The 21,323-nt window shown below is 46.6% G+C and overlaps 1 protein-coding gene across 2 annotated transcripts in view; it reads right to left on the minus strand.

Annotated features, from left to right (window-relative positions):
- The window catches only part of LOC144670141 (nuclear receptor ROR-alpha A), a 181,701-nt gene extending 174,121 nt beyond the window's left edge, over nt 1-7,580 (minus strand). For both annotated transcript variants that reach the window (XM_078532609.1, XM_078532610.1), the window contains exon 1: nt 7,446-7,580. In XM_078532609.1, coding sequence (XP_078388735.1) covers nt 7,446-7,476 — 31 coding nt within the window. In that variant the 5' untranslated portion in view covers nt 7,477-7,580. The remainder of the gene's footprint in view (nt 1-7,445) is intronic.
- Nucleotides 7,581-21,323: the final 13,743 nt, after the last annotated feature.

Below are 21,323 nucleotides of genomic sequence, written 5' to 3' on the forward strand. Positions count from 1 at the left end.
CCACAGACGATGTCACCATTTTCCTCTGTCTTCAGCTCCTGTCTCCCAGGTGCGAGAATCGATATTTGGGGCCTCATGTCACACATGCAGGCGTCCTTGAAGTGGAGCTTTGGGTGTCTTACTCATTGTCTGCTTCCAGCTATCTCACCGTAGAGAAAATCCTTGAGCATCCAATTGTCTTCCATCGTGCGAACGTGCCTGAGCCGGTGACATCATCTCTCCTTGATGAGTGCCGGCATACTTGGGAGCCTTGCCTTTGAGAGGACTCTGCATTCCTGATATTGTCTACACATGAGATGCCCAGAATGGGCCACAAACAGTGAAGGTCAAGTTTCCTTTCCTGATCATGGTAAATCGTTCATGTTACACAGCCATACAACAAGGTACTGAGAACACGGCTCATCAACCAGCATCACTTTGCCTGTTATGATTATAGTTATGATTCTTGTCTCAATTACTATTACAACTACGACCATGATTACTGCCATAATTATTGTCATGATTAGGGCCACAATTACATCTGCATTTACTAACATATTTCCTGCCACAATTACTGCTATGATTACTGACAGAATTACTGCTGAGTATTACCACAATTGCTGCCATGTTTTGTAGCACAATTACTGCCACAATCTCTCCAATGATTACTGTTACAATTACTGCCTCAATTACTCAAATGATTACCGCAATGATTACTGCACTGATTACAGCTTCAGTTATTGCATTAATTACAACCACAATTTCTGCAATGTTTACTGCAATGATTACTTCAATGATGACTGACATAATTACTGCAATAGTTACTGCCACAAGTTCTGAAATGATTACTGCCACAATTACTGCAACAACTAATGCAATGAATATCGCATTGTTTATGCAATAAATACTGTCATAATTACTGCAATGTTTACTGCCACAGTTCCGAAATGATTACTGCCACAGTTACTGCAACAATTAATGCAATGATTACTGCAGTGGTTATTGCAATGATTACTGCCACAATTATTGCAACAATTAATGCAATGATTACTGCAGCAGTTATAGCAATGATTACTGCCACAATTATTGCAACAATTAATGTAATGATTACTGCAGCAGTTAATGCAATTACTGCCACAATTACTGCAATGTTAACAACCAAAATTACTGCAGTGATACTGCCACAATTACTGCAATATTACAGTCATAATTACTGACGTAATCACTGCCACAATTTCTGTCACATTGTATTATAACTGCTGCAATTACTATCGAGATTCCTGCTACAATTAGTGGCACAACTAGTGGGTCCTGCCTCCTAGTCTTGCCCCATGCTTGATGTTAAGTTGGGCCCCTCAAGCTATATAACCAATTGTCTCTCTCGAATGGAGCGAGATGCCTATGGTCCCTCGTGGACTATGGCTAATTACCTACCTAGCATCATTCAACATGCCATTTAAGGCCGTATTGCCTGTTGTGTGTGACAGTCTTCCCGAATGGTAGAAATGACAGCAGCTTGTAGTGTGTCCGATGAGCAGAGCTCTGAAATCCCTACCAACTTATACTGTATTCAGCAAAGTTGATTTGATTCCTGACACAAATAGATCAAATTTTTAAATAATTTATTTTTCATTACATTGGTCATTGTTAATCCTTCTGGAATTTATGGGTGGACAGAGTCGAGAGGCTTTTCTCCCCACTGAAGGACCATACGCTTGATTCACATTGTACAATTCCAATCTCCAATTCCAGACAGGCTCTTCAAGAAATGTGGCCAATTTGAATTAAATTGAAAATAATTTTAACTCGGGTCGATGCACAGCACATCTCCAGTGAACTATAATAAGAATGGCCACTGACCCTGTTGGTACCCTAACCCTCCCAGAAAGACCCATTGCTCTGTTACCGTAATTCCACCATCAAAGCTCTTTGCTCTGGTTTTATTTTTAATATTCGTTCATGGGATGTGGGCATCGCTGGCTAGGCCAGCACTTATTGCCCATCCCTAATCACCCTTGTTCAGGAGGCCAACCACATTGCTGTGGGTCTGGAGTCACATGTAGGCCTGACTAGGTAAGGATGGCAGATTTCCTTCCCTAAAGGACATTAGTGAACCAGATGGGTTTTTACTACAATCGACAATGGTCATCATCAGACTTTTAATTCCAAATTTTTATTGAATTCAAAGTTCACCATCTGCTGTGGTGGTATTCAAACCCCAGAGCATTACCCTGGGTCTCAGGATTATTAGTCCAGTGACAATATCACTACACCACCTCCCCTGAAGTACCTTAAGTCTAGCATCAAAGCCCATCTCTTTAGTACCCTAACTCTTCCACTGAAGCTCGTCCAGCACCCTGTGTCTCTATTACTGGTTTATTGAAGGTGCAAAAGATGGGGAGCTGATTATAGACACCAAGATAACAGCAAAAAACTGCGGATGCTGGAAATCCAAAACAAAAATAAAAATACCTGGAAAAACTCAGCAGGTCTGACAGCATCTGCGGAGAGGAACGCAGTTAACATTTCGAGTCTGTATGACTCTTCAACAGAACTAAGGAAAAATAGAAAAGAGGTGAAATATAAGCTGGTTTAAGGGGGGGTGGGACAGGTAGAGCTGGATAGAGGACCAATGATAGGTGGAGATTGCCAAAAGATGTCATAGACAAAAGGACAAAGAGGTGTTGAAGGTGGTGATATTATCTAAGGAATGTGCTAATAGGTGACATTAAGGGTAGAAAGCAGGACGAGCAAGGTACAGATAGCCCTAGTGGGGGTGGGGTGGGGTGAAGGGATCGAAATAGGCTAAAAGGTAGAGATAAAACAATGGATGGGAATACATTTAAAAATAATGGAAATAGGTGGGAAAAGAAAAATCTATATAAATTATTGGAAAAGAGGGGGATCGGAAAGGGGGTGGGGATGGAGGAGAGAGTTCATGATCTAAAATTATTGAACTCAATATTCAGTCCGGAAGGCTGTAAAGTGCCTAGTCGGAAAATGAGGTGCTGTTCCTCCAGTTTGCGTTGGGCTTCACTGGAACATTGCAGCAGGCCAAAGACGGACATGTGGGCATGAGAGCAGGGTGGAGTGTTGAAATGGCAAGCGACAGGGAGGTCTGGGATTATAGACACTGACTTCTTGTCCCTGGAACCAGGGCTCACGTTAAATATGTTCTCTGTCTCGTGGCTGTAAGGTTCCAATGGGAAGTATTTGGTACTAATTGGCAAGGCTGTGGGCAAGTGTTGCCCTGGTGAGTTGAGGGAGCTCTTTACTGAGGCTGAGAAATAGGGTTGAGGGAGAGGGGAGGAATCTTGGCTGAATGTCTTGTGTGTTGTCACTGCCACAGGGCTGCTGCCTCTTGCTGAAGTCTGAAATGGAAAGGGGAGAGGGGAGGGAGGTCTTCCCCTGGTAACCATAACAAAATCAGAAACCTGTTTGTAAAGAATAGGTTTGTAATTCTGCTGCAGCTAATTCCAGGGAAGGCCTCTTCTCACTCCCTCTATTGTGTAGTACACTGAACTTTCAATGACAACTAATTGATCAGCTCAACATTTAAACCAAATGACCAAAACAGTGGGTATCACATTCCTGCGAACATTAAGTAACTGTGTATCCTTAACACACAAGCACTTACATTTTATAAAGTGTATTTATCATAGGAAACTATCCCAGACCTCTCCACAGAGGGATAATGAGAAGCCAAGAAAAAAAGCTATCAGGAGTAACGGCTGAAGCTTGGTCAAAGTGGAATTTCAGAAGGGTCTTGAAGGAAGGAGAGGGTGGTGGCGATGTGGAGAGCGAAGACAGGTCTGACCCACAGGCGCCATGACTTTCACCACAGGCCGGGCAAGGAGGCAGGTCCTGAGTCCAGCCCAGCCTGAACCGCGATTGAGCCCCTTGGTGTTGGCATCGATCTGATCCACACCAGCTGTCCAGCTGACTGAGCCAACCATCACCCCCCAAAAGAGCCCGAGTTGCTGTGGCAACATACACTTTCCATGCATGTTGTGGTCTGGAGCTATGGATGGTGATGGTAGAGGCTCCAATTTCTTTCCATCATATGGCTGACCAGGAATCTCTCCCGCTCTTGCTGCCTGTCATTGGCGTGTGCTGGAAGGATTTACAAGTTGATACACAACCTGTCTGGCCACGTTATGAGTGCAACTTCCTTGGCCACTAAGTCCTGGAGGGATACTTGAACCTGGAGGGACACTACCGACTGTGCTCCAAGACCCCCTGTGCAGAGGTTTCAGGGTTCAACTCTAGAGTACAGGATCCAGAGAGCTGAAGGCACGGCTGGTGATTGGGATGAGGAATGGAGAGCTTGGAGAGAGGGTTGTAGTAGAGGATAGAGAGATAGGGATGGCTGAAGCTTTGAAGAGAATTAAACACAAGAATGTGAATTTTTAACTTAAAGCATTGGGAGACTGAGAGCCATTGTATGGTAGGGAGGGCAGGACAATGGGAGCTGCTGCTTGTTTGCCTGGGACTTTGAGAACCTGGGGTTCCATTTGTTTAACAACCAATACATCCCTAACAATCCAAATACTTCCCCGACAATCCAAATACATCCCTAACAATCCAAATACTTCCCTAACAATCCAAATACATCCCCGACAATCCAAATACATCCCTAACAATCCAAATACTTCCCTAACAATCCAAATACATCCCCGACAATCCAAATACATCCCTAACAATCCAAATACATCCCCAACAGTCCAAATACATCCCCAACAATCCAAATACATCCCCAACAATCCAAATACATCCCCAACAGTCCAAATACATCCCCGACAGTCCAAATACATCCCCGACAGTCCAAATACATCCCCGACAATCCAAATACCACACCCGACAATCCAAATACATCCCCGACAATCCACATACATCCCCGACAATCCAAATACATCCTCGACAATCCAAATACATCCCTAACAATCCAAATACATCCCCGACAATCCAAATACATCCCCAACAATCCAAATACATCCCCGACAATCCAAATACATCCCCGACAATCCAAATACATCTTCGACAATCCAAATACATCCCCAACAATCCAAATACATCCCCGACAATCCAAATACATCCCCTACCATCCAAATACATCCCCGACAATCCAAATACATCCCCTACCATCCAAATACATCCCCGACAATCCAAATACATCCCCGACAATCCAAATACATCCCCGACAATCCAAATACATCCCCGACAAACCAAATACATCTCCGACAATCCAAATACATCCCCGACAGTCCAAATAGATCCCCAACAGTCCAAATACATCCCCAACAATCCAAATACATCCCTGACAATCCAAATAGATCCTCAACAGTCCAAATACATCCCTAACAATCCAAATACATCCTCAACAGTCCAAATACATCCCTAACAGTCCAAATACATCCCCAACAGTCCAAATACATCCCCGACAATCCAAATACATCGCTAACAGTCCAAATACATCCTCAACAGTCCAAATACATCCCCAAAAATCCAAATACATCCCCGACAGTCCAAATACATCCCCAACAGTCCAAATACATCCCCGACAATCCAAATACATCCTCAACAGTCCAAATACATCCCCAAAAATCCAAATACATCCCCGACAGTCCAAATACATCCCCAATAGTCCAAATACATCCCCAACAATCCAAATACATCCTCACCTTTCCCATCAGAGATCATAAGTTAAGCTCTGACATTCAGTGTTCTCATATGGACAACACCCACCCACACACAAACACACACACACACACAAACACACACACACACACACACCCACAAACACACACACACACACACATACATACATATAGACACATACACACTCTCACACACACACATACACACACAGATACACACACAGAGACACACTGTCTCTCATACACAGACAAAAACACAGACACACACACGCAATCACACACACATACTCACTCACTCTCACACACACACACACGCACGCATATATACTCTCTCACAGACACACACAAACGTTCACACACTCTCGCACTCTCACACACACAAATACCTGCAGACATACTCTCACACACACACAATCTCTCTCACACACACATATACTCTCTCCCTGTGACACACAGATTTACACATGCAGACTTAAACACACACACACACACTCTTACACTCTCCCACACACACACTCACTCTCACACATGCACACACACTCTGCTCTCTCTCTCTCCCTCACACACTCACACTCTCTCACACACACACTCACTCTCACACATGCACACACACTCTGCTCTCTCTCTCTCCCTCACACACTCACACTCTCACACACACACTCACTCTCACACACAGACACACACACACTCCGTTCTCTCTCTCTCCCTCACACACACACTCTTGGTCCATTACAACATTTGATGCTTTGGAAAGCTGAAGGGCAGTTTTACGAGGCCTGCTGACCCAGTTCATCACTTCTCCTGACAGGCGCTAGGCCAGGGAATAGGCCCTGGAAGTCGGCACGCTGGACCTACGATGCTCCTGACCTGACATGCCCAAGATTCTCTGATTTATATTCCCGTTAAGTGAGACTCTGTGCTGGGAAAATGTGACCTGTAGCCAATCCCCAACTTCAAAATATATCCAGGCCATCTGAGTTTCCAGAGTTCAGAGTTCAAATGACAACAAGTGAAAATACTGCCCATTTAGACGAGACAGAACTGACCACGCTTCTCCACAGCTGCGATACAAAGACTTGTTTCTCTCTATGTCTTAATTATATAAACCTTGTATACTGTAAATCACGTTCTGTCTGCTGTCGAAACCTGGATAATAAATAATGCTGTTTCTCATTGTGCTGGATCACCTAACCCCAAACCCTACCTAACCCCAAACCCTACCTTTCACTGTTACGCGTTTGACCAGGGCAAGAGCCAAAATGATTCACACTCCATCAATCCCTTTATCCTTCTGCCTCCAGGAGTTCAAACTGACAGCAACTACTTGCAGGATTAACAGCCTCAGCCTAATACTGTTTCCGCTCCCTGATTTGGACAGCATTACCATCTCCCTGTTACTGCACCGACAGAAAGCCAGTGGGTCCCAGCAGGCGAATGAGATCACAGAGCAACTTCACACACTATTTCACGCACTGGCTGAAAACAGTGAGCTAACCCTCAGAAGGCTGATAGCTCGCTAAGGCATCTTCATTCCAGGAGCCACTCACTGCAGCCTGCCCAGGAACCCAGGCACCTCGAAAGCTGACAGATTGCTGGCATTCCTTTCCTCCCAGTGACTCTTCACGTGTACCTTGAAATAAAACTGGATTCCTGTTCACCCTGTAATGCAGCTCAACAGGAACTGAGCACAGCAGGACTCAAAGAAGCAAGTCGTCAATCTGAAGATGAACCATCTTTAATCAGGCTGCTTCAGGTCGACAATGCTATCAACAGTCACTGAACAGCAGAGGTTGCACAATTTCCACATACCTTTCATAGCTGAACATAAAAAATACATCATTTGATGGCTGCCTGGTCCAGGGTTTAGTTCATGCTCGAGTCTTCCTTTGCCTTTTTAACAGCTGTGGTCTGCAGTATTGCCTGACAACACCAGCCATCTGAAAATCCACGTGACCCAGTCACATACCCAGTAATCTGTTTAGTCTCCACCCACTCTTGCTGATTGGCAGCGTGGGAGGCCCATTCTACCAACCGCTCTGTCTCCCAGCCACACTGCTGCTTACTGCAGTCTAACACAGTCAGCAGGTATGCAACAAGCCACACCTCTCCCTCTCTCTCCCTCTCTCTCTCTCCCTCTCGCTTTCTCCATCAGATAGTCACTCAGAAACAGCCGTCCAACTTCAGTTTCCCTCTCACTCACCTTTGCAATTACTTCCTTTGGTAACAAGAGGGCTTCTGGCAGCGCAATGATAATATTACTGCACTAGTAACCCAGAGAGGCCTGCCCTAATGATCCAGATACACAAGTTAGAATCCCGGGACGGCAGCAGGCGAATTTAAGTTCAATCAAATACGTCTGGGATTAAAAAGGCCAGGAAACTACGGAATTATTGTAAAAACTCATCTGGTTCACAAACGTCCTTTAGGGAAGGGAATCTGGCGTCCTTAAGGTGGCCGCGCATTTGTTTTTGGAATGGGCGGTTTTCTCTCTATTCTGCGCAACTGCAGATGCACAGTCGCTTAAAGGGTCCTGCGCAGGCACCTTCTGGGCAGCTACAGGGAATGTTGGCCACTTCCTGCTCGGGTCCACGTGCGCCCCCAGACCCCCAGCAACGCAATGGACTCGAACTGCCTCCAAAATGACCACTGTATTCGAGAGGGCAGCTCACCACTTTGTGAGGCAATTAGGGATGGGCAATAAACGTTGGCCTAGCCAGCATCAGTAACACCCTAGAAATGGATTCATGGAAAAGCGGGAAATATGAAATTGACTACGATTTGTGCAAGAGATAGAAGCACTCATTTCCTGTTTGCTGTCAATGCAAAGCAATATTTATTGTTGGCCGTTCGGTCATATCAACTTCATTCTTTTCTTGACACCTTCTGTGCTGATTGGATTAACTTAATGGCCATCGAGTTACTGGCCTGTCCTTCAGTTGTTGACAATACCGCTTCCAATATGGATTAGCAGCTTTGTCCCCACTCATTGAATAAGATGATGCTTCAAGCCTTCAGTCACACTGGACACAATCAACACTGGTGGGTCACTCCTGGTTCATTCACTCTGAGCACGGTTAACACAATGCTGCTTAACTCCCTCTCCACCCCCTAACTCTACATAGAGAAAGAAAGAAGCTATTCGCCTCCTGTAGGCTGTTCCATTGCTCAGTTCAAACAGGGCCGACTGAATGATCTCGTCCTGATTTTAAGGTTTTATCCCCTCATTCTGGATTCTCTTATCACACAACATGGTTTCTCTCTACCCGTCCTGCCCAAAGCCTCGATGAACTCACACTTTAATTTTCTATACTCAAGGCAATACAAGCCTAGACTATGCAATCTGTTCTCACAATTTAAACCTTTCATGGCTTGGCACCTTTCTGGTAGATCTGTGTTGCAGCCCATCCTAGGCTACTTACTGCTGAATAAAACTGGCAATTCCTGTGACAGAACTACCAGGGATCAGTAATGAAAATACCAGTGCTGTTACTGTTAATACTGTATTACTATGCACCATCAAGCCAGGGGATCAACCCTGGTTCAATGAAGAGTGCAGGAGGGCATGCCAGGAGCAGCACCAGGCACACCTAAAAATGAGGTGTTAACCTGGTGAAGCTATAACACAGGATTACTTGCGTGCCAGACTGCATAAGCAGCAAGTGATAGACAGAGCTAAGCGATCCCACAACCATTTGCGCAGGGATGTCGTGTACACAAATAGCAGGATAAATCTATCCTGGCCAATTATGACCCCATCAGTCTACTCTCCATCATTAGCAAAGTAATGGAAAGTGGTCATTGACTGTGCTGTCAAGTGGCTCTTACTTGGCAATAACCTGCTCACTGAGGCTCAGATTAGGTTCCGCCAGGGCCACTCAGCTCCTGACCTCATTACAGCCTTGGTGCAATCATGGATAAAAGAGCTGAACTCAAGAGCTGAGGTAAGAGTGGCTGCTCTTTACAACAAGGCAGCATTTGACCAAGTGTGGCATCAAGGAGCCCTAGCAAAACTGGAGTCAATGGGAATCAGGGGGAAAACTCTCCGCTGGTTGGAGTCATACCTAGCACAAAGGAAGATGGTTGTGGTTGTTGGAGGTCAATCACCTTAGCCCCAGGACATCACTGCAGGAGTTCCTCAGGGCAGTGTCCTCAGCCCAACCATCTTCAGCTGCTTCATCAATGACCTTCCTTCGAACATAAGGTCACAAGTGGGGATATTCGCTGATGATTGCATAATGTTCAGCACCATTTGCGACTCCTCAGATACTGAAGCAGTCCATGTCCAAATGCAGCAAGACCTGGACAATACCCAGGCTTAGGCTGACAAGTGGCAAGTAACATTTGCGCCACACAAGTGTCAGGCAATGACCATCTCCAACAAGAGAGGATCTCACCATCGCCCCTTGATGTTCAATGGCATTACCATCACTGAATCCCCCACTATCAACATCCTGGGAGTTAACATTGACCAGAAACTGAACTGGACTAAACATATAAATACTGTGGCTACAAGAGCAGGTCAGAGGCTGGGAATCCTGCAACGAGTAACTCACCCCCTCACTCCCCAATGCCTGTTCACCATCTACAAGGCACAAGTCAGGAGTGTGATGGAATACTCTCCACTTGTCTGGATGAGTGCAGCTCCAACAACACTCAAGAAGCTCAACACCATCCAGGACAAAGCAGCCCACTTGATTGGCACCCCATCCACAAACATTCCCTCCCTCCACCACCGACGCATGGTAGCCGCAGTGTGTACCATCTACAAGATGCACTGCAGGAATTCACCAAGGCTCCTTCGACAGCACCTTCCAAACAGTGACCTCTCCCATCAAGGGCTGCAGACTCATGGGAACACCACCACCTGGAAGTTCCCCTCCAACTCACACATCATTCTAACTTGGAAATATATCGGCCGTTCCTGCACTGTCACTGGGTCAAAATCCTCCCTCCCTAACAGCACTGTGGGTGTACCTACACCGCATAGACTGCAGCGGTTCAAGAAGGCAGCTCACCACCACCTTCTCAAGGGCAGTTAGGGATGGGCAATAAATGCTGGCCCAGCCAGAGAAGCCCACAATCTGTGAACAAATAAATAAAAAAATGACTGTAAAGCTATGTTTAAAAATGCATTACTTGCTATCATTAATAATGTAATAGTATTACTGTTAACACTGTAATAATGTCTTATCATTATGCTGGTGCAGTGCTTCTCTCTGCTTGGTGCAATTCCTCTCTTTCTGATTGGTTTATCCAGTGCCTCTCTTTGATTGGTTAGTACAGTGTCTGTTCCTGATTGGTTGGCACAGTGCCTCGCTCTGATTGGTGTTACACATTCTCAGCTATTTACAATTTATATCAATGACTTAGATGAATGAACCGAGAGTAATGTATCCAGGTTTGCTGATGATACAAAGTTAGATGGTAAAGCAAGCTCTGAGGAGAGTGCAAATAGGTCGCAAAGGAATGTAGACTAATATACGGAACTATAGAAATAGAAATATGGACTCATTGAGTGGGCAAGAACATGTCAGATGGAATGTAATGTGGGAAAGTGTCAAGTTATCTACTATTTGGAAGGGAAATGAGAAAAACAGCATTCTTTCTTAAATCGTGAGTGACTGAAAAATGTTGGTATTCGGAGGGATTTTGGTATCCTTGTACATGAATCCCAGAAAGTGAAAATGCTGATTCAGGGAGCAATTCGGAATGTAAATGGTATGTTATCCTTTATTACACAGGAATTGGAGTACAAGAGCCTTACTACAAATATATAGGGCCTTGTGTGGGCCTACCTGACAGGCTGTAAACAGTTTGGTCCTGTTTCCTAATGAAAGCATATACTCTTAGAGGGGCTGCAGTGAAGGATCACTAGATTGATTCCTGGGATCAGCTTTTAAGAAAGGTTGAGTAGACTATAGGCCCTCAAACCCTTGAATTTAGGAGAGAAAGAGATGATCTGATTGTAACATATATGATTGTTAAGGGGCTTGATAGATTAGATGCTGGGAGGAGGCTTTCCCTTGCTGGGAAGTCCAGAACATGGGGTCACAGTCTCAGAATAAGGGGTCAACCATTTAGGACCGAGACATGGAGAAAATTCTTCACTCAAAAGGTTATGGATTTTGGAATTCTCTACCCTAGAGAGCTGTGGATGCTCAGGCGTTAAGTATTTTCGTTGAGTGGATAAATGAGAAATCATAGATTTTTGAACACTGTGTGCAAAGTTGGAGTTGAGGGAGGAGATCAGCCAAGATCGTACTGAATGATGGAGCAGGCTTAAAGGGCCGAATGGCCAATACCTGTTCCCAGTTCTTATGCCTGTCTCTGATTGGTTGGTGTGGTGCCCCTCTCCCGCTGCATGTTGCTGTGAGACTCTCTCCTCGTAACAGATTTTAATAAAGGAAAACGGGTCCCATTTGTCAAAGACTGAGGCTCACCATCAGAGTCTCACTGAAAGGAAAACTTGCCCCTACAACTACCTCCAGAGATCACAAGAAGCAGCGACTGTTGGGAAGAACATCAGATGATGTTCCTCTGCCTGGCGTTTAATGGTGACACTCGCTATCATTCAAGACCCTCAACCATCAGTGACTCCAGCCCTGAGGCCCACCATCAGGGCCCTTTCAAACTCTGTTACGCTGAGTCATTAATACTCTTGAGTTTATGGACATTCTCAGGAATCTAGTGCATAAAGCTGTGACAGTGAGCCAGCTAGAACAAAGCCACATTTTGTGTTGGTGTGTGCATCAGATGGCCGTATCACAGGGTTAGGCTCAGTAACTTTCCTCCTTTGATGTCACATGGCAGCTGCGGTGAGAGCAGAAATACTGAAACAAAAGCTGATGGGATTGTCTGAAAGGCAGGCAGTGTTGATCAGAATTTATGAAGCTGGTAAATGTTATAAACAGTCTTGCGGGGATTGAACACTGAACCCACAGCTCAAGTAAGATGTCAGTGCTGATCACTCATACACAGGCATTCAAGTACAGGAGACAATGCGGTGAAGGCTGTGAGAGTGATCTGCAGGCAGCCTCTGGGTTATGGAGATGCACTGGAGACGAGGCGTTTGAGAAATGAGGGGCATAAAGAGAAAAAGACATTCATTCATATATTGCTTTTCCTGACATCAGGACCTTCCAAAGCGTTTCATACCCAACAAAGTAATTTTTTTGAAGCACACTTTGTGTTGTAATGCAGGAGATGAAGCAGCCAAATTCCACAGGACAATATCCCAGAAAAGGTAATGTGGTAATGGCCAGGTAATCTGCTTTCGTGATTTCTTTTTTTCACTATTCATTCACGAGGTGTGGGCATCACAGGCAAGGCCAGCATTTCCTTTCTTGTCCGTCACGACTGTCCATGAGCAGGTGGTGGTGAGTCACACCACTGAACAACTTGCTAGCCGAGTTCAGAGGGCAGTCAAGTGCCAGCCACATTGCGGTGAGTCTAAGAGGGAGCCACATGTCGGTCAGACTGGGTCAGGACACCGAACAAACCTGATGGGTTTTTTTTTTAACAACAGTCTGTGGCCTCCATTACTGACACCAGTTTTTTTATCCTAGATTTTTATTTAACTGAATTTAAATTCCGTGATGTGATTTGAGCTGATAGAACTGATTTTCTGGGGTGCCCTGGCCCTCATACCTCTGGCTAAAAAAGTCACGGAGAGCCCGCCCGTGATCCCAGTGGCCGCCTTGTAGCAATTTAATGTCTGGGATAACAGCGTTAAGTGTTTTAAAGCGAGGTTCCCGCCCCTTTCTCGGACAGAAGTCCCGCCTTAGAGAACTGCCAACCCCCCTCCATTGATTGGCCAGCAGCTCTGCAGGCCCAACAGCGCCACCAGGAGGGCTGGTCACTGACGGGACTACAAGCAGTCCAACCATGCCGAGGAGCCCAGTGAAGTCCGTGGTCAGGGTCTTGGCGAGAAGGGGATATGGGGAGGGGTAGACGGTGGGCAGGCTGCTGGCCGGATTTTAAAAGCTCCCCCCCTGCCCCCCACCACACCTTCAAACTCATCGGCAGAGGAGCATAAAACCCTACCCCACGTTTCCACATCGTTATTCCAGTCCTCTGTTCTACTAGCGCAGTCAGACAAACACTGTTCTACCATCGGCAGCTAACCTATGAATGAGTAGTGACAGGGATACTGAGGGGAACTCCCATTTCTTTGAATAATGTCAGGCTGACAGGGCAGCAAGATACCTGCAGCAGGGCAGATACTGGATGGAAAGGTAAGCCTAGAACGTTAGCTTAAGCTAAAGTGTCAGAGTAGGACAGGGGACACAAATTTAAACAGGTCAAAGTTAAATGTATGACTGATAACAGGACATTCTTATACAGACAGAGCAACCAATGTGTGGAATAAACTTCCAGATACAGGAGTGGGGTCAACAATCCTGCAATCGTTGGAGATTGAGATGGATGCTGGAGTGGGAGAGGGGACGGCAGGCTTTTCCTGCTGGGATGAACTATGGACTGTCAGGTCTTCCATATCTAATAAAGAGCAACTACAATGGTGTCTAAAATGTTAAAACTAATATTACTAAGGCGTAAATCACAAAGGTAAATATCTGTTATATGGAGGGAAGCATTTACCAACTGTTAGGAAATAGAGACAGTTTAAGTAAGTTATATCTGTGTTTTGTGGGTGTGAGGAATTTAGCTTAAGTTTGATTTGTATTTCTTTGTGTGTTGAGGAAAGGTCAGGCTGAGTTTCAGTTTCACTTTAAAAGGTGCTTGCATTGCTAATGAGAGTTTTGTAACTGTTGCAGCTAGGGTAAGCAAACAAGAGTAAAGAAAAAACCCTGGGCCGTTGCCTAGCAACAGGAGTCCAGAGAGGCAGGTCCCTCGCACAGACACACACGGGAGGAGCTAGAAACAGCAGCCTGATTTGTAAGCTGTTGCATTCAGTTGCGTTTGAAAGTAGCTGCCAGAAAAGACTGGAGAAAAGGGGACAGATAGTCACTCCCAAGCTAAAGAAAAGTCCCCGAATCCAGGGGAGTGGAACAGGGGAGAGTCCCAAGCAGAAATTCTAATCAATGGAAGGACAGGAACCAGGAAAAGGTCCTGTTAATGAAGTTAAGAGTGAGGGGGCAGAGAGAAAGGCTTCAAGCTTCAGGTTTAAAAAGATAAAAGCTGCAGAAAGCAGATTTAAAGTGAAAACAGCCTTGCAAGAGGCCAGAAGATCCAAAGAGACGAGTGAAGGGCTGTAACTCTTTGCTATGGGCATGTGAAGCAGTGGTGTACTGTTGACGGCTGAGTTGGTGACAGAGAGTGTGTGGAAGGCAGCTCGGATGAATGTGGTGACCCGGGGGAGAGGAACATCGAAAGGAGAGTTCGAAACCCTGGAGATGAACCCTTGTGGAAGGCATCTGAGAGAAAGCATTGGTTTGGGAGAAGGTTCTTGGAGTGTGGAGATTGGAAACCCTCATGTGAAAGACGGAATTCAGTGAGACTGGTTGGCTCATGGTGTGGCAAACATCTGGGGGAGTTGAGGAGAGAACCATAACATCTGGTTGAGGTGGCATCTGTCACTCAGTTTCAGAGTGTGGTGTGTCTGTCCACAGGGTGCCTGTTTGTTGACATGTGTACTTACTGTGTACATTAGAATATAAGATAGCTTTTGTAACTTGTGTTATCCTTACAAACCTGTATATATCTGTAAAGGTATAGTTGTGGGTGAAGGAGTATTGTAATATAGTTCATCTTTTCTTGTTAAATAAATGTTTTACTCTTTTGTTAAAAGTTCATTAGCTGGCTCTGTTCATTAGCCCCTCTCCACTTATCTAAACAAATTCAAAGTTAGGATCTAACAAGCCGGGTTCCAGTCTGGGATCAGGCTTGTCCAGGGGTAACCTCAGCTTGGATCATAACACAACACAGCAATAAATGATTAATGATCACAGAGTTTTACACCTGTAAGGAGGCCATTCAGCCTGTCATCCTGTGCCAGCCCTCTGAAGGAGCTCTGCTCTGAGTTCTAATCATCCCGCCCTTTCCCCAAATCTTTCTAATTTTTTCCATTTCAAATATTTATCCCATTCCCTTTTGGTAGTTATTCTGGATTCTGCCTGGCCCACCCACCCAGCTATTTCTGGCCAGACATTCAATATCCCAACAACCTCCTGCATAAAGAAAATCCTATTCTGAAAATTAATGGGTGGGTTGAAGGAAGAGAAGGAAGACTTGCATTGATGCAATGGTTTCACAGAAAATGACCATATATACTTGAGTCATGGTCAATCTCGTGTATAATTTGGCCCCTGACTTTGGGCCAAAAAACCCAAATTCTTTGTACTCACCACCTGCTCACCGCTGAAGTCAAACTCACCCTGGTGCAAACCGACTCATTGATAGAATCAGGGAATAGCACATCACTGAAGAGGGTGGTTCAGCTCCTCGTGCCTGCTCATGTCAACATGTGATGTCAAGGCGACCACCTCACTGATGCTCACTGTGTGCCCGCAATCCCACCCTCTAATATGACAATATGGCATCAAAAAGGAACAGCAGACACATGGGACACCACCACATGGAAGTTCGCCCCCAAGCCACTCACCATCCTGACTTGGAAATATATCGGCTGTTCCTTCACTGTCACTGGGTCAAAATCCTGGAACTCCCTCCCTAACAGCACTGTGGGTGCACCTACACCACATGGACTGCAGCGGTTCGAGAAGGCAGCTCACCACCACCTTCTCGAGGGCAATTAGGGATGGGCAATAAATGCTGGCCCAGCCAGCGAAGCCCACATCCGGTGAATGAATTAAAAAGATCTTGTACAGTGACAGAAAACCAAGGCCAGAATCTTTCGCTGGGTGTGTGGGCGTTGCGCCTGACACGCTCTCGCGTAAAATGACACGCGATGACTTCAGGCGAGCGTCATCGCGCACTCGCGCAATATTTCAGTCGGCGGGCGCACACGGGAGTTGGCAGTCGCCTGCTGACAATTAAGCGGCCGATCGAAGGCCCTTAATCAACTAATTGATTGGAATTTTTCACTGTCTGTCCAACCGTTCGGTTGGTGGGCGGGCAAATAGGCCAAGCGGCCTTTGCATTTCTGGTGAAACCTCATCCATGGGCAGGATGGATGAGGTTTCGACCAATGATTTAAAAATATAAAAACTTTCTACATTAATACTTAACATGTCCCTGCTCGTGTGACAGGGTCACATGAGGGGACATGTGTTCATTATTTTAAAAATCTTCATTTTTACTGATAAAAATCTTCGGCTCCCTCAGGCAGCTTTAACTGTGCCCATCCCGTGTGCATGCACAACCTTCAACGCTCGCGCTCCTCCCGCCCCTTCACCCCCCCACCCCCGTTCATTGGCCAGCCAGCGCGAAATCGTGGGCGGGGCCCGATCGTGGGCAGGGCCCGATCGTCAGCTTCCCAGCCAATCCCAGGCCCGCCCGACGAGGGCAAAACTCTGCCCCACGGTTTCGCAGCGTCTGCGAGCGAGACCCGATGACGTGTTTGTCGCGGTTTATAACCAAACATCAACAAGAGATTGGGTACAGATTGGCTTGTATTGGGAGCACGGATGAGACTCCCTTGACTGTTGCCACGCCAACCAGTCAAACAGTCAGCAAAGTTGGCCAGAACACAGCGTTCGTGAAGGCAACTGGTCATGGAAAAAAAAACTGAATGAAATTGTATAAACTTGTATAAGTGGCTGTTTTTTTTTTGATAGATTTGATAAATTTGATGAACTTAGTGAACACAAATGAATGGCTATCTCCATGAAAGTTGTTCTTTATTGGTGAAAATTCCACGATAAAAACGCTTTTGGCTCCTTTGGCAGTACTTTTGGGGATGGGGTTGCCAGGAGCAACTCTGCGAGAGCGAGACGATGGCAGAGGCTGGGTTCCAATCCCTCGAAAATATTACTCATGCAAAAGTTGACTGCCTTTGGCTTGGCTAAAAATTTGCTCTTAGAAACTCGAACATTGATACGAACATACAAACGAATGAATCAGGAGTGGGAGCAGTAGGAGGCCACTCGGCCCCTCAAGGCTACTCCGTCATTCAATAAGATCATGGCTGATCTGACTGTAGCCTCAATCCCACATTCCCGCCTACCCCCGATAACCTCTCACCCCCTCATTAATCGAGAATCTATCTCGCTCTGCCTTAAAAATATTCAAAGACTCTGCTTCCACTGCCTTTTGAGGAAGTGAGTTCCAAAGACTCATGACCCCCTGAGAGAACAAAAAATTCTCCTCATCTGTTTCAAATGGGCGACCCCTTATTTTTAAACAGTGACCCCTCATTCCAGATTCTCCCACAAGAGGAAACATCCTCTCCACATCCACCCTGTCCAAGACCCCTCAGGATCTTAAAGTATCTTAAAGGTTTCAATCAGTGTTACATGAGTAAATATTGTAGGTTTTTAAAAATGTAGTCACTGTTGTAATGTTAGAAACTCAGCAGTTAATTGACGCATAGCAAGATCCCACAAAGAACAATGTGATGATGACCAGATAGTCAGTTTTTAACTGATGTTGGTTGAGGGATAAATATTGGCCAGGACACTGGAGACAATTCCCCTGTTCTTCTCCAGAATTGGGCCAAGGGATGGTTTATATTGTCCAGAGAGAGGACTGAGTGGTTCCAGGAACACCGATGATTCTGGTAATTCAATGTACAGGGAGAGGTACAGATATTCCTCTGGAGACCAGGAATTACAAATGAAGTTTTCAAGACTGTGAAGGAAACCAATACAAAGTGATTCAGGCAATCTGTTCCCGAATGACTTCACTGACACCCTATCAACATTTATTCTGGAAATTCTCAGAGCATTTCACCTATAGAGAGTGAGCACTGTGCTCCTGTACTGGACACCTTATAGGAGTCACCAGGAGAAAGGGAATGTTTGGTCACGGGCACTTTGCTAGGGATCTCTCTTGGTCTACAGGAGGAATAGGCGGAGGATGAGGCCAGACAGAACAATACCAGCTGCTGGAGGAGAGGCAGGAGAGGCAGGAGAGGCAGGAGGGGCAGGAGAGGCAGGAGGGGCAGGAGAGGCAGGAGAGGCAGGAGGGGCAGGAGAGGCAGGAGAGGCAGGAGGGGCAGGAGAGGCAGGAGGGGCAGGAGAGGCAGGAGAGGCAGGAGGGGCAGGAGGGGCAGGAGAGGCAGGAGGGGCAGGAGAGGCAGGAGAGGCAGGAGGGGCAGGAGGGGCAGGAGGGGCAGGAGAGGCAGGAGGGGCAGGAGAGGCAGGAGAGGCAGGAGGGGCAGGAGGGGCAGGAGAGCCAGGAAGGGCAGGAGAGGCAGGAGGGGCAGGAGGGGCAGGAGAGGCAGGAGGGGCAGGAGAGGCAGGAGGGGCAGGAGGGGCAGGAGAGGCAGGAGGGGCAGGAGGGGCAGGAGAGGCAGGAGGGGCAGGAGGGACAGGAGGGGCAGGAGGGGTAGGAGAGACAGGAGGGGCAGGAGGGGCAGGAGAGGCAGGAGGGGCAGGAGAGCCACGAGGTGGTTCTGACCTGAAACGTTGGGCAGGATTTTTACCCCGGTGGGTGGGCGCGTGCCTGACCCGACCGAGCGTTAGATGACGCGCGATGATGTCGGCCGAGCATGGAGACGTCAACGCGCAGTCACGCGATCGCTCGGTCAGGGGACACGTGCTGAATCCGGCAGTGCGCCCGCCGACAATGAAAAGGCCCATTAAGGCCATTAAGTTATCAACCAGCTGAATTTTTCACTGCCTGATCAACCTTACGGTTCAGAAGCAGGTGAAAGGGCCGAGCGGCCTTCGCAATTTTTTGGAAACCTCATCCACGGGTGGGATGAGGTTTCCAAAAGCAAATGCAAATGAAATAAAAACTTTAATTTTTAATTAAAAACAAGTCCCTGCTCGTGTGACAGTGCCACATGAGTAGGATCATGTTTCATTCAGTTTTTTGTGCTGTTTATTAATTTTTTCAATATATTCTTAATCTCCTGGATGCAGCTCCGTGCCTCAGGGAGATTATTCGGCACTCTTTCACCCACATGTGTGAATTGTGCGTTATACCTGCTCGCCCTCCTCTCCCCCTGCCCGCACAGGCAGTGCTGAGCGCTGCCGCTCGTGTATCACGCTGGGCGGGCCTTAATTCGCCCACGCTCGTAAAATCGCCGATCGCGGGCGATGGTTGTGGCTTCTCGACCACCCCCGCCCGCCTGGCCGATCCCGCACGTCCAGGGCAAAATCCTGCCCATTAACCCTGTTCCACTTCTCACAGTCGCTGTCAGACCAGCTGAGTATTTCCAGCTGTTTCTTGTTTTTTTTGGAATTTTAGAATCCGCAGCGTTTTGCTCTTCACCCCTCCTTCCCCTCCCCTGCAGGTACAGGATATCCCTCCTCCCCTGGACCTCCTCCGACATTGCACCCGTGACCCTGTGCTGTCCTCTTCCTGGGTCCATGAGACAGTGAGCAACAGGCAGCCACAGCCGCGTCAGCCAGCACACTCCACACCTTCAGTGGGAGTGGGTGTGAAGAGGCCACATGTACAGTTCCTGCAGGTTTCTGGTTCAGTGTGTCTGGCAAGTTCAAATGATGGTAATCAGCAATTAGGAGCAAAATTGTGTGCGAGACTCAGACTCTCAAACAGGCAGGTGTTAGCACAGCTCATACTTAGCGCCAGTTATCACCTTTTGAACAGAGTCATTAATTCTGATTGCTCGTGAAAGTGTTGATTTTGCCTCCCCCCCTCTCCAGCCCTGACTGAGTTGGTCTCAGTCCTGTGACCTCTGACCTTTAGGGCTTGGTATTGCATTTGTATAACATGGTGCGATTCTAAGCGGGTGCAAGGGGAGAGATGGTTTGGTGGTTTTGTGCACATATCCTTGAAGGTGGCAGGGTAGGTTAACAAAGCGATTAATAAAGCAGAGAGAATCCTGGGCTTTATCGAGGCAGAGGGGGAAACAATTTATTAAACATCGTGCTGTCTGCTAATTTAAATGATAGCAGCCCAGCTCTAAACATGCTGCTGAGTGGCTGGATATCTCAGTCGGTGTTTTGTTGTGGGGTCGGAGTCTACATGGGTGTTTTGGGGATTGTCTATTCTCCCAGAGGATGCTGTATGAGTCTGTAGTTTCTGAAAACCATGACTCTTTATTTACAATAAGTGTTTACACATTTGGACCTCTCCATGAGGTTGGGGCTTCTCCTCCTTCCAGATCTCTCTTACTTCTCAGTCATGTGATCTGGCATCATTATTACATCAGTGTCATGTATGTTTCTGATGTTAACCCTTTCCTCTACATCTCCCCCATGTTTTTATCCCTATCATATTGACATCCTCCTACATCTCCCCCCAGAGTCTCAGACTTTACAGTGTTAGACTCTGGGGTTCCTTGACCAATCTCCCTGATCTCGTTCTGATCTCCTGCTGAGGTCGAGGATATCGGGTCCTCTCCCTTCTGTCGGTGTGAGTGTTCTCCTGGGTGTCTGTACAGCTTATAGTCTTCCTTCTTCTCCATCAGGATCTGAGCAGTAAGCCCAAGTTTCCATTGACTTTCTCTCCAAGGATATTAAGGTGCTGCTGTTTTTCCTTAGGATACCCTGGTCTGTCTCAATCCTGGACGATCTTGGTTGTGAAGCTTTTTCAATGATTGTGCCTCCCTTCTGTGGGTCTCGGACCCATACTCTCTCCCTGGTCTTTAGCACAGGGAACTCACGTGCTCTATGCCTGTGATTAAAGTTCTGAGCC

Source organism: Cetorhinus maximus, chromosome 30, assembly GCF_964194155.1.
Source record: "Cetorhinus maximus chromosome 30, sCetMax3.hap1.1, whole genome shotgun sequence".
NCBI lineage: Eukaryota > Metazoa > Chordata > Chondrichthyes > Lamniformes > Cetorhinidae > Cetorhinus > Cetorhinus maximus.